Genomic DNA, 18,229 nt, shown 5'->3' on the forward strand with positions numbered 1-18,229 from the left:
GCTAGCTTTTCAAGAGTTGACAACCAGCTTAAGAAACAACAAAATATTTACAAAAAAAAAAAAATACATAAATGTCAACAGGAAATTTTAAGCTTTATGATAATAATATTACATAAGAATGAATGCGCTCCAGTCTGCTTCAAATCTAAAACTGAGTTCATGCCAAACCCGCATAAAGTGACCTAAAATTTCAACCTTATTGTATCTGAAGTACAAAAAAAATATATTGACGTACTTTTTTTTTTTTTTTTCTTATTTCCACATTTACAGTTATGTGAAAGTGAGAATGAGACTTAAAATCTTTAGCTTTCACATTTAAGATTCACACTGACCAAAGAAACCGATAAAGGCTCATGTTTCAGTCAAAGTTTGAGACTTAAGTCCGGTTAAGCTCAATATCGAAACTGACCTCTATATCAGAAAGGTCAACTGATATTATATAAAGGAAAAAAGGGGGGTGAGAAAGAAGGAGAGAACAGCGTATTGAAGCATACTTTGCTCTGTGAACTAGTTGAAGTAACAAAAGTTCCTCAATCCCTTTTGGGGGTTTTCTGTAGGAACACCACTAGTGTGTCCCACCAGATAAAAGGAGAAATGCTTTATTACAGTAACTACTCTGCTTGTCAAAAACATTTAAAACCTCCACCCAGGTCATTCATCTCCTTCCAGTTACTAATTACTGAGATAATAACAGCATGTTCAGCTTCTGCATAATTAAATACTGATTAGTGTTGATTCTGAATATTATTTAATACATCTGGGCTGCACCACCTTCTATGGCTCTTAAAGTGAAGTCTGTAGTGTGTCTGTAGAGTGAGACTATAAAAGCTTACGTCTTATCCGTCTCTTAAGTAGGTCACAGAAGGGGAGATACTGAGGGACACAATGAGTGAGAGAACAAGAGGGAGTTCTATCTGTTGTGCTCAGGAAGGTCAAAATGTTTAAGAAAGAAAAAAAAAAGATTCTCTGATCCAAGCAAGAATCAAAGACTTTGTTTTACAAGAAAGTAAGCAAGTGCAGAAATTGGCGACATATCACAGAAAAAAAAAAAAAAAAAAAAAGTACCCTTTCTGATTCATTCACACACACAAAAGAAGTCAAGAAGTGTTAATAATTTATCTCTCAAAACCATGACCAGACGCCGGCCTGTGCTCTCGTGACCACTGATGTGCGTTAATTGGTCGACAAGTTGTGACTGAAAGAAGTTCTTACTTAGTGTTCTGCAAAGACAAACAAGTGACAATAATGAGCATTAACATTATAGGTTAGCTCAATAATTAAAATGAGAATGAACATGCTGTACCTCATCTCTAGAAGCTGCAGGTGAGACATTCGGAGAGGAGCTGTAGGACACAAAACAGTAGTTCACCCAATAAAGAAAATACAGTCATTAGTGATACTCATAGTGTTCCAAACCCAAAAGCGGACTCTGTTTTGCCTACAATTGCAGTACAAAGGGACGAGCTTCAAATGTTTCCATATAACTCAAACTTCACAAATCAATATGGTGCAGATTTGATGTCATAAGTTTGGTCATGAGACATGGTCAGCAAGGTTATTATTGTTAACTGAAACTAAAACGGTTACATCTTTTTTTGTTAATTGAAAAAGCTCAAATGAAATACAAATATTAGATGAAAACAAACTAAAAGAAAACTGGAAATCTTACCATGACAACTGAATGATAACTGAAATAAGTTTGATAAAGCAATAAAATGAGCTCGAAATAAATAAAAACTACAACTGATATATTTAAACCTAAATGTGACCCTGGAGCACAAAACCAGTCTTCAGTCGCTGGGGTATATTTGTAGAAATAGCCAAAAATATATTGTATGGATCAAAATTATAGATTTTTCTTTTATGCTAAAATCATTAGGATATTAAGTAAAGATCATGTTCCATGAAGATATTTTGTACATTTCCTACTGTAAATATATCAAAACTTAATTTTTGATTAGTAATATGCATTGCTAAGAACTTGATTTGAACAACTTTAAAGGCGATTTTCTCAATATTTTGATTTTTTTGCACCCTCAGATTCCAGATTTTCAAATAGTTGCATCTCAGTCAAATATTATTCTATCCTAACAAACCATACATCAATGGAAATATTATTAATTAAGATTTCAGATGATGTATAAATCTCAATTTCGAAAAAATTACCCTTATGACTGGTTTTGTGGTCCAGGGTCATAAATAGTGTTTAAAAAGAACTTAATAGAAATAATTTAAGAAAGAAGTAAAACTAATAAAAGACAATCACATAGCAAAATAACAGTAAACTAAATGAAAATTAAAATACTTCATTTATACTTTAAAATATTAGTATAACAGTAAACTAAATGAAAATTAAAATACTTCATTTATACTTTAAAATATTAGTAAAAACTATAATCTTATATAAATAATACTAAAGTTACACTGATGCAAAAGCCAATGATGTTTAATGTTCATGACGTCCAACTGTTTCATTTATTTACACACACACACACACACACACACACACACACACACACACACACACACATATATATACTGTATCACACTGACACACACACATATATATATATATAAAGTATATGTAAAATGAAGAATCCTCAAAATTTGGAATGACATGAGGTCGAGAAAATTATGACATTAATTTTTGGGTAAATTATTCCTTTCAAATGTCACTTGCACTATCAACGGTACATTAGATTTTATGTGTCGCATCGCACAAGTGTGCTGCTTCATTACAGACTTTGATGCTTTGCATTGGTCAAACCTTTTATTTTAGTATCCTCTGAGAGTTCCGTCAGGGATGTGTTCTAGCATTGTGAAAGGCCTTGAACTTGAACTTGAACTACACAAGTGTGTGCATGGGCTTGGAGAACCTCCATGAGCAGTGAAGAGAATCCTCCAAAACTCAAACAGGCAGCCAAACTGCCCATCATCTCATATTTCCTAATTCAGAATTTAGTAAAAGATCAGCTCATACCGATTTTAGATTACACACACACACAAACACACAAACAAACTGTCCATCTCAGCAGTAGCTCGCTTCTGACTGCAAAACTAGTCTGACTTATCTGTAGTTTCCGGTTGTGTCTTAGAACATTTTACAGACACTGTAGCCTTTTTTGAACCCTTGTGCCTAAAGGAATAGTTCAGCCAAAAATGAAAATTCTGTCATCATTTACTCAAATATATGACATTCTATTTTCTGTGAAACATAAATGGAGAAATGTGAAGAATGTCGCTCTTCTTCATGCAGTAATAATGACTGAGCACTGGAGATTTCAAGCATCTAATAAATGGACAAAAACCCATAAAAGTGCCATTAAACTGGTCCAGTTTATGACCAGGGGATGTCAAGCTCTAAAAGTACAAAACAAAAGCGAATCAAGACACATGAAGTCATTATTTACTGATAATCTTCAATGTGCTGTTAACTGCTGTGCTGAGTCATTGAATTGAACTGGACTGAATCAGTCTGATTACTTATTAAAGTATTTACATGAATGATTCATTTATAATTACGCATTTGGCAGATGCTTTTATCCAAGATGACTTGCACTGAAATCAAGTTATACAACATCTGACTCAATTCATGTATTCCCTGGGAATTAAACCCATGACCTTGCTAGGGCTATGCTCTTTTGATTGAGCAACAGGAATACTCAGATCACTGATTCAAATTCAGAGTACTGGTTCAGAGCAATTCATTGAAAAGATTCAGCCTAGAAGGACATTGAGTCAAACATGAGCGAGAACAGACTGTTCCTCACACAAAGATATTGTAAGACGTAGCTGATTCAGAATATACAGCAGCACATCAGTCATATGGAACAATTTTATGACAGTTTTATGGTGCTTTTACATCCTTTTTGAAGCTTATAAATGGACTCTTTGGAATTTGCTTGGAAAACAGACTTATTATTTTAAGACTGTGTGAATGTTAAACTTTTCCCAGACATGGATGGAATTACCTGCTCTTAACTACATGTCTATTTGAAAGATTTAAACTAAACCATCATGCAGGACTAAACAACTGATCGGATGTATGTCTAGTTCCGTTTTTATTTGGTCTGTAACACAAGGATGGTTGTGTATTAAACACAACTTTATTTGAAAGCACAAACATTGAAAGCGCATCAGGTTTTACTGGCTCCGCTCTAAGTGAGGTCAGACAGCTGCTGGAAACAACGATTCCTGTTGTCAAAATAAAGTGAACAATTGCAGTTAAGTATGCAAAGATGTAAGGTAAGTATCACACACACTCCTGAGCCAGCGTATGCCCTCAAATACACGCATACATACCTCCCCACCTGCCTTGAAGCATTCTCAAAAAATTTGGTTTTGGAGGCGACACTATGGGGAAAGAGAGAAAGAAGAATGCATTAATACAAAACTGATCATGACAGGAAATTATCTGCTGGGATCATACTAAATACAACAAGACTGAACAGAACTATTTTGTCCATATTTGTCATATTATGTTCATGTTGTTTACATTCTGTGAAGAAAATTCTTCATTAGATTATTGTAATCAAAAAATGCTGCAGTCTCTTCTGAGGCTGAAGCTGGAATCTTCAATCCCAAATGTGAGCTATGACTTACTCTTTACACGAAATCTCCTTTACATGTACTGACATTTGCAATGAATCTCAGCGTGTGTGAATGTGAATGGTTCCTATTAAGGACATATGACAGAACACACAAATAAACACTAATAAGCAGAGCTAATTTATGCCATTTTTGTTATAGTCATGCTTAATGTATTTTATTTTGTCAAGTCAAATTCTGCTTCACTGAAAAATTAGTCTATTAAAACAAATATTTTGTTGACAATGTTAAAAGCAGCAAAAAAGTAAAACCAAATATTAACAAGATTTTCAAATTTGACAAAAAAAAAATTGAAATTCTGAGCTCTAGAAATAGTACTGACTGTAATTTTACAGTAATTCTGCTGATGAGTAACACAGCTATTACTGCTGTGCTTTCACTTGTGAAGATCTACATTCGATATATTGTTCTTAATTAAACTAATTCTAAATAACTGCACCTTATTAGATTTTAATTAAGACTTTTTTTATTTTTTGTGTGTAAGTGTTTTTTTTTATTATTATTAATAACAAGCTTCTGACAAGTTACTAAAAATTTTTCAATATTCTGCAATATTTTTATAAGAAATGTGGCCGCCACAAATAAGCGATGGAGATACACATGCCTTATTTTCAGGAGCCTATATCAAAAAACAAAAAGATCAACTCATCCCTTGGTCTGCCACAAGAATGAGAGAGCCAGTATGCTTGAGTGCATGCGTGTTTTCAAGAGAAATTTGATTGAAGCCGTTCTGAGATAAGACACATGAGTGTGTTTGACACCGCGGCCAGCACACCCACATGTTTTGGTCTAAGATTACTGCTCCCTGCTCCTGCTCACAGAATGGTAATTATGAGGATATGACAAGCAGAAACTTATACTTGATTTAAGATTAGCGGTCTTCTATAGTTAAAAGCTGTATTGAGCATATTTACAATGGCTTGCGAAAGGATTCAGATCCTTTACTAACTCTCTCAGTTCACTTAATCCCTGCAGATCCTCCACTCAAACTGAACTCTCTGGGATATTTGTATTTCCAAGCACAGAAACTCAATATTATTTGAATGTGTCTATCAAAAAAAGAATTTGTTAAAAAAAAAAAAAAAATGATAATAATAATAATAATAATAATAATAATAATAGACTAATAATAATAATAAATTAATCCCTTTGATACAGAAGTTTTAAGTCTACACAGATGGCAATTGTGTTAATGAGGACACAAATTCCGTTGAACTGACTACTACCTGTGAACCATTAAAATACCCGTAGAATTTTCTAGATAAAAACGAAACAGTTAAGGGATCATTATTCTTCCAGATAATCTTGAGGACTGATGTGCAAATGACAGGTTAAGAGCAATCCTGGGTCCAAGTTATAGTAAAACAAATGCATACATTTTGGAAAAACATAACTCTATATCCAAGTGTTTGGATGTCCCAGTGATAACCTTTGGCCACCCAGATGCGCCTATAAAAGATCATTCCTGTGAACTGTGTGAACCAGAAAATTTCCAAGAGGACCACAGAGAGGCCAACAATCGCTCCGCAGGATCTACAGCGATCACTGGTTGACAACAGAGTAAACAGACACCAGCCAACCATCGCAATAGTCCTGCAAAACACTGGCCTGTATGGGGAGGGTGGCAGCAAGGAGCCATTCCTCAAAAAGAATCATGTGAAAGCATGTCAGGATTTCGCCAAAAATGCATAATAGTGATCCAGCTGCAATGCGGGAAACAATCAGATCTTGGTCAGCTTAAAACAATCTGGATGGCACAAATCTACAGTATATCTGCCCACACCACCAAAAAAAAAAACACCATCCACATGCCAAAGTATTGCAGTACCATCATGTAGGGCTTCTCTTCATCAACAGGAACTGGACATGTTCATAAAAGCAGGAGGAGGAATGGACGATGCAAAATACAGAAAGTACTGCAATACAGCGCTGCAAAATTATTTGCAATAGAATCAAATTTGCAATATGAAATGTGTAATTATTAAAGCACAAACAGCCAAAATATATAAAATAATAATAAACATATGTTGAGAGTGAAAACTATTGTGAACTTCACTCCAAACAGGCTTGAGGGTTTAAAGTAAATAAATGACAAGAAACATAACTATTGCACAACAAATTCAGTACTCATAACAATCAATATAATAACAATTCACCCTTAATATTTAAGTTTCCTGGGTTCCTAAAAATAACTGTAGAAATAAAAAGTAGAAAGAGACCCTCTGACAACTCAAGAGGATAGATTTCTGAGTCCACCCTAAGTTCAGGTATAATGTTAATGCCATGAGAGAACTGGGTTCTTTTTCACTCAGTTCACTTTTGGCTCAACTGAAAGAGGTCTGAGTTACTCCTTCTGTCAGCAGGAAAGCTTACGCAAAACATGACTTAGTTTGGAGACAAAGACTTCCTAGTTTGTAGTTCTTGCACACCCTGAGTTCAACCTGAGCTGCTGTCACAATGGACTTTTATGCTTTTTGTCTTTTGGGTCTTGAAGGAGCAACAACAACAGATATCCAATGTTTAGGCTGCATTTCACATCAAGATTTTTCAAATATATTTTTATTTTACAAAATTGTTCTCGATATTTCAATTCTATACTACTTTGTCTAAATACTCAAAAACTAAATCAGTCGTTTTAAGTGAATTTAGGCATCACAACATTATAATGTATGAAAAGTATTTATTTTAAACAATCGTAAGGATTACACTGACAGTGTTATTAAATTATTAGTGTTTTCAAAAATCAACTTTTAGTGAGCATTAGACGATGGAAAATGTCATCTAAGTGTAAAAAATAGAGGAAATCAATGTACAATTAAACATCCAATACTGACCTAAAATATGTGATAACTGATAACGGTTTTGATTCCAATATATAACATGCATCCCTAAAACTGTTCAGCCCTACTGCAAGAGAACAAAGCTTGGGAGAAAGTTCTTCCTTCAGAAGGTCAGTATTTCCAGACACAAGGCTAAATGAACATCACAGTGGCACAAGAACAGAAATGTATCTCATAATGGCCCAATCAAAGTCCTGAACTCAATCCAACTGAGAATCTGTGGCGCTACTTGAAAATTGCAGTGGACAGGTGCCAAGCAAGTAACCGGAACAATCTGGAGCAAATCTACCTGGATGAATGTGCCTAAATCACACCTGAGCAGCATGCAAAGTGGATATATCCTTTACCAAAACATATGTCACTGCTGCACGGGTGCCACTCAAATATTTCACCTTCTTGACAATATGTAACAAGAAAGAAAAACAAATCATGTTGCAAAAAAGTAATTGGAGTTTTTCCACAGAGAATCATTTAATCTTAAATCAGCAGTAGCATCACAGTGAAGTAGGGTTTGTGGTGAGTGATGTGTACTCACTATGAGGCTGGAGTGTCTTCATGTGGAGTTTTATTGAGGAGACGAGAGGGTGGGTCCGGTGGTCGAGTGGGTGGCCGGCAGATGGAACTCTTATCCAAGAAAGATCGTCCTTTCAGTACCGGAGCCTCTCCTGTTACACACACATACACAAACCTGTTACAACCATTTTAACTGACCGACTCATTGCATCGGGATTATTGTACATGTGTGTTCTGCTAGCTGGAGATCACATGGAACTGCTGGTCCCATACTTTGGTCATCAATCAAACTATGTTTTAACATCACAGAAATCATTTAGAGGTCATAGGAGTGTCCATAATATAGAAAAGTAAAATGATGCGAATCTCCCGTTCCACCACATACCAAAGCTGCTCTATTGGATTGAGATCTGGTGACTTTGGAGGCTATTTGAGTAAAGTGAACTCATTGTAATGTTCAAGAAACCAGTCTGAGATGATTTGAGCTTTGTGACATGGTGCATTATCCTGCTGGAAGTAGCCATCAGAAGATGGGTACACTGTAGTCATAAAGGGATGGACATGATCAGCAACAATACTCAGGTAGGCTGAGGTGTTTAAACGATGCTCAATTGGTACTAAGGGGCCCCAAGTGTGCCAAGAAAATATCCCCCACACCATTACACCACCACCAGGCTCCTGAACCATTTGAGACAAGGCAGGATGGATCCATGCTTTCATGTTCTTTACGCCAAATTCTGACCCTACCATATGAATGTTGCAGCAGAAATCGAGACTCATCAGACCAGGCAACGTTTTTTTCCAATCTTCTATTGTCCAATTTTGGTGAGCCTGTGCGAATTGTAGCCTCTGTTTCCTGTTCTTAGCTGACAGGAGCAGCACCCGGTGTGGTCTTCTGCTGCTATAGCCCATCTGCTTCAGGGTTCGACGTGTTGTGTGTTCAGAGATGGTATTCTGTATACCTTGGTTGTAACGAATGGTTGAGTTACTGTTGCCTTTCTATCATCTCTAACCAGTCTGCCCATGCTCCTCTGACCTCTGACATAAACAAGGCATTTTCATCCACACAACTAACACTGACTGGATATTTTCTCCTTTCTGACCATTCTCTGTAAACCCTAGAGATGGTTGTGCGTGAAAATCCCAGTAGATCAGCAGTTTTTGAAATACTCAGACCAGCCCGTCTGGCACCACCAACCATTCCAAATCCCCTTTCTTCCCCATTCTGATGCTCGGTTTGAACTTCAGCAAGTCGACTTCACCACATCCACATCTAGATGCCTAAATGCATTGAGTTGCTGCCATGTGTTTGGCTGATTAGCAATTTGTGTTACCAAGCAATTGAACAGGTGTAACTAATAAAGTGGCCCGTGAGTGTATATATATATATATATATATATATATATATATATATATATATATATATATGTTTGTTTTGAAATGTTTGATTTTAGGGTCCCTCAAAAACATCAGAATGAACTGTAACTGATGTATAGTTTAACCATGTGTGTTGCTTGTTTACCAGTTGTTGCTTTGAGTGGTGACCTCTTTGCTTGAAAAGATATAGTTCTGTTCACTGTCACTCCTGATTCCCCATTGGCTGTCACCATGGCGTCCGACCTTTGACCATCCTGTGTCCTAACTTCAAGCCTGCTGACATCAGAATCCAAGGGCCGGAGAGCAGGTCTGGGGTGAGCAGGCTTCCGAGATGTCGGAGAGGAAAGCGGGATGGATGGAGGAGCGACGGAAGGAGGTTCCAGTTTTGTTCTTTGATGAGGAAACGGACTGGTGAGGCTGGTATCTCCCTCGGGTTCACCGTCATTGTGGGTGGCGCCATTTTGTTCTCTCCCTGCAAAGAAAGAGTTGGTGAATGCAGGCAGTTTAGATAAAACGCTACTAAACATCAGGCATGTCAGGAGCCCAATTGCAAGAGTTTAGCCCTGAACATTCCCCACGGGGGAGATTGTATCAGGGGTGTCGTTAAAATTTTAAATTTCCTGTTCCTGTAGTTTTGGCTTAAAAACAGGAGACTGTGATAGTTATGATAAATAAATAAAGAGAACAGCTTAACAGATGCTCTGTCCTCTTGTGTTTCCACAATACGAGAAATACAAGCCAATAAAGGCTGAATTAGTCAAAATCAAATTACCCAAAATGAGTCATTTCATTCCAACAGCTTCAACACAACCAGAACATAATGGAAGCTTTAAACTGAAAGAATACGTGTCTAGAAGTCATGAACGGCTTAACTTAAACACGCTGATTGTTATCAACTCAAGTCATACGGTCAAAGACTAGCTTTTGAAAAGCCTGACGATTTTTACCTGACTTTCCTGAAAATTACATTTTCTGCTGTGTGGAATTAGCATTATTACCTTGAAATGGTAAAAGCTAACTGCTTTTAGTATATATCTACGAGCACAAATTCTCTTCAGTACTGGCATTTAAACCAGACTCTGTTTCTTTCATACAATAAGAAGGTTTTTATGCAGGGAAAGGTGTTTTTATAGACTTCACTTATTTAACTGAGAAAAAAATATTGGATAAAAAAAAAAAAAAAAAAAAAAAAGATTTGAAATGAGGTATGAATGAAAGACAAACTAATTGACAGTCTGGTTTGACTCCAGTTTAGTGTGTGAACAGGTCTCATATTTAAAAGGTCTAATATTTAGGTCTCATATTTAAAAAAACAGACAAGAGTTTAAAACACAGCTGTGTGTGTGTGTGTGTGTGTGTGTGTGTGTGTGTGTGTGTGTGTGTGTGTGTGTGTGTGTGTGTGTGTGTGAACAGCATCAGTCAAAACAACCAGATGTGTGTGAGCTAGCCAAACTGGACATGGACACATTTGCATGAATACACATTCACAAACACATTCGTATTTTGGCAGGGGTTCCCACACACACAGTTGCTCCTAATACTCTATAACTTTATCTGTATTCTCAACACATGGAAACACACATACACACAGGGCCAAGTTTGTGCACAATCCAAGATTCAATGAATCAACAGGTGGCTTGACGCACGCACACACACACACACACACACACACACACACACACACACACACACACACACAAACACACAGATCCCACCACCGATTAATTCAACAAACAGGAAACGAGCCATTATGATCTACTCAGATTAATGACTGGATTTAAAAATACAACAGAAGGGAGAAAAATGTATTCCACTGATCTGAAGAAGCAAAGATCCAGCATGCTTTAATAAGCTAAAATTTCATGAATATACAAATGAACTAGAGAGTCATATTAATGGATTAACGCAATGTAAATTCATTTTTGATCAAGAGGGAGGAAAAATTTTAATAATGAAAATAGCTTATTAGAGGAAAAAGGTCCAAAAGGCAATGGAAAACAGATTGAGAGTCGTAAACACATGCAGGCATTAGCTCTCAGACACACTGGGTAGTGCACACAGGACACACACGAAGGCATACCAACACTCGCATGCGCGCATTAAAAACACAAGTGCGCACGCACACGCGCAAACAGGACACACACGAAGGCATCCACGCACACGCGCAAAGACACACACTTGCAGACCCATTGGCGCTGATGCACAAACACACACACACACACACACACTGCACAAGGGCAGGTAGTTGTTTAGTTTTCATGCTCTAGTGAGTGTACTATTAGCTTGACTTTTGTTAAACACTACATAACAGAGCTCACAATGAGGGGAGGACACCATGTCAGAGAACGAACATTTATCAGAGCAGACACACATACACACCTCGAGATCCTGCAGATTTAATCATACAATTCACAATGTGCATGGAGGGGCTTCCAAACTGGCACATGAGGAGTGTGTGTATGTGTCTGTGTGTGTGTGTGGGAGACAGGAAGATCAGGGAGGTTTGGTTGTATTTTCTTCATTTAAAGAAAACCACTTAAGGAGAAACAGATCCAGTCCAAGGTCCCTTCCAGAACATATGAAACCCAATCAGCTGTTATGTGTGTGCGCCTGCTCACAACTTCAGTGTTTAGGTGTGTACTGTGTTTAAGCTTGCAGCACAAAAGCAGGCTTTGCTTTAAAAAGGAACAAAAAAAGGCAAAAAAGAAACATGTAAGACAAAGCAGAAAAAAAGAAAAAAACAAAACAATATATACATATAAATCTGAAACACATAATATAGTATGTCTTATTGGAGCTACACAGATCTTTAAAAAAATTAAGTAATCTTTTTTATATGTAAAAGTAAAATAACAATATAAAAAAAATTAAAATAAAAAAATAATAATTTTCATATATGGTAAAGATAAAACCTTAAAAATATAATTCATATTTATAATAATTCACGGATAAGGTAAAAAATATGCATTATATGGCGATGAGATGGTGATGCTGATGATGGCTATCATTCTGAAGGCTATTTACGCTCAAAAACTGGAGGCTGTAGGCTGGGGTAGAGACGGGGTGGGCGTTTTGAGATTGTGATTGGCTGCCGTCTCCGTGGTGTTACCCTTGGAGGAGGAATAGGAGGCAGTATGGTTTCTTCAGGAGGACCCTTAAAGATCTGCGAACATCAGAGACAGCAGTAATTACAAAAAAACTAAAAAAAGACATCATCAGTCTATGTCACTGTTAAGTCCACTGAAAATGTGACAAAATAATGTTGAAATGAATCTCTCATAAATCACAGCATTTTTGGTTTGATTACGAAATATTTTAGAGCACAAATACCTGTTTTCTGTCTGAGCATTTTGCTTGTATGAAAATACTGTATATACAGAGATAAACTGGGGCATGTCTGACCTTGCTGTAGCCCTCAATGAGGATCTCCATGACGATGTTCTGGAACTTAATATCTAGCATGGCTGCTACAGTTTCCTCCTCTGCTCTCATGAGAGTGGGGCCAAATATTACACCCATATTTGACACGGTCATCAGATTTTCACTGCTGTGGCTGCAAACACTAAAAAAAAAAACACAGAGATAATGTAGTGAGATTTGGGATAGGATGTAGGGATTATCCCTGTGATAAGTGCTGTATAACTTTGGATTAAACCGATAAATATTGATTGCAGTGTCTGCTACTTATTTTAATGCAGGGCTCATTATAATAAGCCCACTTGCCCACTTCCAGGGTGAGAAAGTTTTGGGAAGTGCGGTGTTGTCACTGGCTTGTACATTCGTTATTCATATAAATGTGTTTATGCCTTCTAAAATTTAAAGTTTGGTTTACTGTGATGTATGGAGGATTTCATATCGATTTCATAAATATATTTTCTGGCACATATAAAAATACTTGCTAAAATATATGATTTGAATGTTTTTAAATTAAAATTTTTGTACTTTTTTTTAGGAAGGGTTGATTTAAATTGTTAAAAGTTACAGTAAAGATAATATTACAAATGATTTCAAATAAATGATGTTCTTTCGAACTTTCTATTTCACAAAAATATTAAGCAGCACAAATGTTTTCAACATTGATAATGGGAAATGTTATTTCACTAAATTATAAAGATCATGTGGCACTGACAACTGAAGTAATGCCTGCTGAAAATTCAGCTTAGACATTACAGGAATAAATGACATTATTTATTTTACACTGCAATAATATTCCACAATATTACTGTTTCCACTGTACCCTCGATCAAATAAATGTAGCCTTAAAAAAATTAAAATCTTACCAACACATTATTAATATAATCCTAATTTTCTACTTATGTGAATATGCTGTATGCTTTACTCAGGATATTTTACACACACACACACACACACACACACACACACACAAATGAGACATGGAGCTATAGATCAGGTTATTTACTGTCAGGTTTGTCAGAACACACACTTTCACATACAATCTGTCACATTAATTAAAACAGTTTGAATATATAATTATAAAGGTACACAAGCAAGCAAGCTGGGTAGTATTTAGAAAAACCACAGTCTGTGTATGTGTGTGTGTGTTTCAGCATTAGCAGCTCTGTGTTCACGCATGCCTGCATGTGTTATGTGTGTACGTGTTACCTGACCAGGTGTTTGATTAGTAGTTCCAGCATCTCTCTGTTCCGCTCTGGGAGTTTGTAAACAAGTGAGTGAACCGCCCCTAACCGATAATCCAGATTCTCCGACTCTGGGGAAAAAATGTAGGAAAAGTCACACACACACTTGTACATGATCCACAGATTTCTCTATTAACATAACTGTTGTGCCACAATCTGTGTTGACTCGCACCCATGGAAAGAGCGGTTCATGCTACATCTCACTGTCATGACTCCTATTATAACATACCAAAGGAAAACACTTTAAAGAATGCATCGTAAAGGTAGAATAAAGTAGACAGTGCGTGTCAGTGCACTTCTCCGTCTACACTAAGACTAATAGAGCTGTTGAAGCTAATAGAGCCGTTTGATTGTGTTAGCAAGCTAGTGGTTTCTAGAAGTGTTTCTTTCTTTCTTGCTGCAGACATCTCACGGCAGTTTGCCGAACGTCTTTCAACTTGTCCAAGGATAACTTGTAAAATCCTAAAAGGATCAGTACAGGCACATTTATTGTGAACTATGGGATAAACACAGTTTTATCTAAAAATACAGCCTGTGGCGAAGCCTAACAAAGCTACTTTAAAAAGAGCAGCCGTACTTTTGAACGGTGTACAGCATTTTTAAGAGACGCTGTAGCATCTTTGAAAGAGTCAGACAAAACTCTCTTGATGTCTTTAAAATTAAAAAAAAAAAACACATTTTTTTTTTTTTTTTAAGAAATTCTACAACACAACAAACTGAGATGTCACTTGGGCCAAGTGAGTAAAGCACACTGAAGCGATCCCAGGGCTGGATTAACCTCTTATCAGATTTACCTCTTATCTTATTAACTGCCTATACAACCACACCTCAAGACATTGTTCAGATGATTTATTTTAAGACATTTGTCATGTTTCCGTTCTGAAATCTCATGTGCGTTGAACTAATTTCTTACGTAACTCATCCCAAACCTTCTGTTGCAAATTCCAAAATGTCTTTTTAGAGATAATAAAGAGAGGCTTGGGCCACTGGTATGTAGGCTAATGCAGTTATTAATGCAGTCTAACGCAGTTATGAGAGAGAGAGAGAGAGAGTGAGAGAGAGAGAGAGAGAGAGAGAGAGAGAGAGAGAGAGAGAGAGAGAGAGATTAAGCGTGTGTGAACCTGCGTCAATGCCTCTCTCAGCAGTGTTCAGCACGAGCCAGTAATCCCTCGGCAGGTGTAGCCCTTTTCTCTGCTCCACTGAATTTGTTAAGTTGTGTGTAATCTGAGCGCAAGCAAGCAGACAAGCTATAATAATCAAAGCTGCTTTAATGGCTTTTAATCTTACTATGGGGAGGATTACAATACAGCACTTTCGACACAATTCATTGAAAACACTCAAAGATGGACACACACTCAACTCATGCAGACACAATGCCTCAAAACAGATGGTTTTGTCTCTAATTTCTGATTAGATGAGTTGCATTCTAAAGTGTATTAATATGCTACATTGCTGGCAACCCTACACAGCCAAAAATAATGCTAAATAGACTATATTACTTTTTACAGAATTTGTTATTGTGAATATTATTAGTAATTAAATGTATCTATTTGTTAAACACATTAGTTTTAGAACTAATAATACCCATCACCTTTGTAAAAATACTGTAAAATGTCCTTAAGTGGCTTAATATTTTAAACAAAAGGAAAGACTATGCAAAGCCAGTACAATACAGGCAGTGCAGGTCAGTTTGGATAATGACATCATGCATCAAACATTAGAAAATATTAATCTATCAACACAAGAAGAGGTTATTTTTCTTTTAATGATGCTTTTATTAAACGGCCATGTAAATGTCAAGTCTTGAAAATGGCCTTTACTCGTACAGCTGCATGCTTGACTACAGCAGCGTGAGCACAGGCACTCACCGGGCACTAGATACTGTGACAGGGGTTTTCAGAGAACTTAAGTCTGAATGCACAAATAAGATGCAATTTATTCCTCAATTTATTCATTGTAAAATAGAAACAGTAGGGTCCCCGACAATATTGCGATGTCTTGCTTCGGTTCACAATTCAGAATTCTATATAATTGTGCATGTAATACATAACTTAATAACTACAATGTAATATAAGGAAGTTTACAAAGTTTTCCAGACTGTCCTGTAACAGAGTGCCTATAGGATGACACAAAGCATTTACTCATGGTACAAATAAAAATGTGTGTATGTGTGTGTGTGCATCATTTATAGTTTAATATTAAGTATTAAAATATAATACACAACGGTAAATACCATTAATAACAATGGCTGGGGAATTGTCTTTTTTAATGTTTCTGAGTCTCGTGTTCACCAAGGCTGCAGTTATTTGATCAAAAATTCAGTATAAATAGTAATACATTTATTTAAAATTAAACTTTTCTATTTTAATATATTTTAAATTATAATTTATTCCTGTGATTTTGAATGTTGAAAACAGGTGTGCTACTAATATTTTTGCAGAAACCATGATAGATTTTTTCCAGGATGCTTTGAAGAATAGAAAGTTCAAAAGAACACCAATTATTTAAAGTAGAAATCTTTTGTAACATTATAAATGTCTATGCTGTCAGTTTTGATAACTTTAATAGATCCTTGCTGAATAAAGGTATTCATTTCTTATATATATACCACAAAGAACAGTAGTGTATTCTGTTATCAGTGTCATTCAAATGTATAAAACTTGCAGTCTTTTGTTGTGTAGGGTTAACAGAGTATAATTTAAATGACCCCCTGGAACCTGCTTAGTTACCCACTGTGGTACATATATCCGTGGTTGAGGATCACTGATGTGGGATATAGTATTGTGTAGTACTGAAAGAGCAAACAGTGCACTTGGACTTGTTTTTTTCCCTCTTTTATAACTACGCTTGAGTTGAACAAGACTGACCCACATAAGAGATGGAAAATACACACATGCACATAAAAGTGTTTGTCTGTGTGTGTTGGCTGTCATACTTGCTGCTAAGATCAGTTCTCCATGCAGGCTGTAAGTCATCAGCGGTTCACTCAAACTCCTAGAAAAGCATGCAAATGTAAAGTACACATTAAAAAAAAAAGGCATTTTTGAACATAATACAATCATGTGTGCTTAACTCACCGCAGATAGAATTTCAAAGCACTAGTGATGGTCTTAATGTCCATGTCAGTGGAATTGAAATCTACATCCGCTGGACACTTTGGGTCTACAGAGAGAGGAGGACAGATGAAGACAGAGAGAGAGAGAGAGAGATAAATGGCCTTCCTCAGATGGTTGTTACTGTGGTTGAATATGTGTCAGGGATTTTGTAACAGCTCAAGGACGCTCTCATGGACGTATATCTCTGCTTTGGTTCCCTCAGTGTAAAAAATTTGGGAAGTTCACAAAGCTCACTGCGGATATTAAACACGCCACAATAAGCTGGACTCAGAATTATGAGACAATAAATTTATCGCCCACATAAAACATGATAAGCTTCTTAACAAGAAATAAAGCCTGTTTGTATATTTGGTTGTAAAAGTGTGTGTATAAATCTGGTTTACAAGTTTTAGAAACACAATGAGTGCATGTTTGTGTGAGAGCATGTTCGAAAGTCTTCCTCTCGTACACACATTCACACACACATACTGTACAGCAGATTCTTTTGGCCATTTCCTCACCAAAGAAGGCATTCAAAAGTTTCTGTACTTGAATGTTGCTGCCCACAGTCCTGTAGACTCCTTCCTGAGTCAGCCCTACCAGAAAGAAAGAGAAGAAGAGGAAAGACAGACAGAGCATGATTCATACACTGAGAAAACTGGAGAACCTGCCATGAAGGAGACAGAAAGGGGGAGTGTCCACAGTGGAAAAGTACAGCTCCACTGGAAAACGAGCGGTGGAACTGGCCCACTTTCGGTTCACACTCAGCCGTCATTAGAGGTGCGATAACCCCAAACGATAGCTTGCCAGAGTTTACTGATTGTTAACATACACCATGTTGTGCCTGACAATAGGGCTGGTCTTAAACATCTGGGAAACCTGAGTAACGGCACACTCAGAGACTGCTGAACACAAACATCAGCGCTTCTAACAGAGCCATTAGTGCTCGGTGCTCCCACAGTCAACACAATGATGTAATCATGCATATTAATGGGCATGAACGGCCTCTTCATTTTACTGCCATGCTATAACAGCCATGGAAATACTACAGCCAGGTTTCAAATGACTTGTCATGTGGAAGAAAATGTGAGGGGGAGCATATACACGTCTGCTATCAATTTATATCACTTGTTTTTTT

At 36.8% G+C, this 18,229-nt stretch overlaps 1 protein-coding gene across 1 annotated transcript in view; it reads right to left on the reverse strand.

Moving 5' to 3' along the window:
* Nucleotides 1-206: 206 nt before the first annotated feature.
* Nucleotides 207-18,229, reverse strand: part of LOC109056558 (oligophrenin-1-like) — a 29,466-nt gene continuing 11,443 nt past the window's right edge. Inside the window, exons 14-24 of the mRNA XM_042756381.1 lie at nucleotides 17,613-17,687; nucleotides 17,074-17,158; nucleotides 16,932-16,990; nucleotides 13,962-14,067; nucleotides 12,741-12,900; nucleotides 12,363-12,501; nucleotides 9,484-9,810; nucleotides 7,984-8,113; nucleotides 4,303-4,353; nucleotides 1,304-1,343; nucleotides 207-1,220 (exon numbers count right to left, since the gene is read on the reverse strand). Coding sequence (XP_042612315.1) covers nucleotides 1,209-1,220; nucleotides 1,304-1,343; nucleotides 4,303-4,353; nucleotides 7,984-8,113; nucleotides 9,484-9,810; nucleotides 12,363-12,501; nucleotides 12,741-12,900; nucleotides 13,962-14,067; nucleotides 16,932-16,990; nucleotides 17,074-17,158; nucleotides 17,613-17,687 — 1,184 coding nt within the window. The 3' untranslated portion in view covers nucleotides 207-1,208. The remainder of the gene's footprint in view (nucleotides 1,221-1,303; nucleotides 1,344-4,302; nucleotides 4,354-7,983; nucleotides 8,114-9,483; nucleotides 9,811-12,362; nucleotides 12,502-12,740; nucleotides 12,901-13,961; nucleotides 14,068-16,931; nucleotides 16,991-17,073; nucleotides 17,159-17,612; nucleotides 17,688-18,229) is intronic.

This window comes from Cyprinus carpio, chromosome A5, assembly GCF_018340385.1.
Source record: "Cyprinus carpio isolate SPL01 chromosome A5, ASM1834038v1, whole genome shotgun sequence".
NCBI classification, from domain to species: domain Eukaryota; kingdom Metazoa; phylum Chordata; class Actinopteri; order Cypriniformes; family Cyprinidae; genus Cyprinus; species Cyprinus carpio.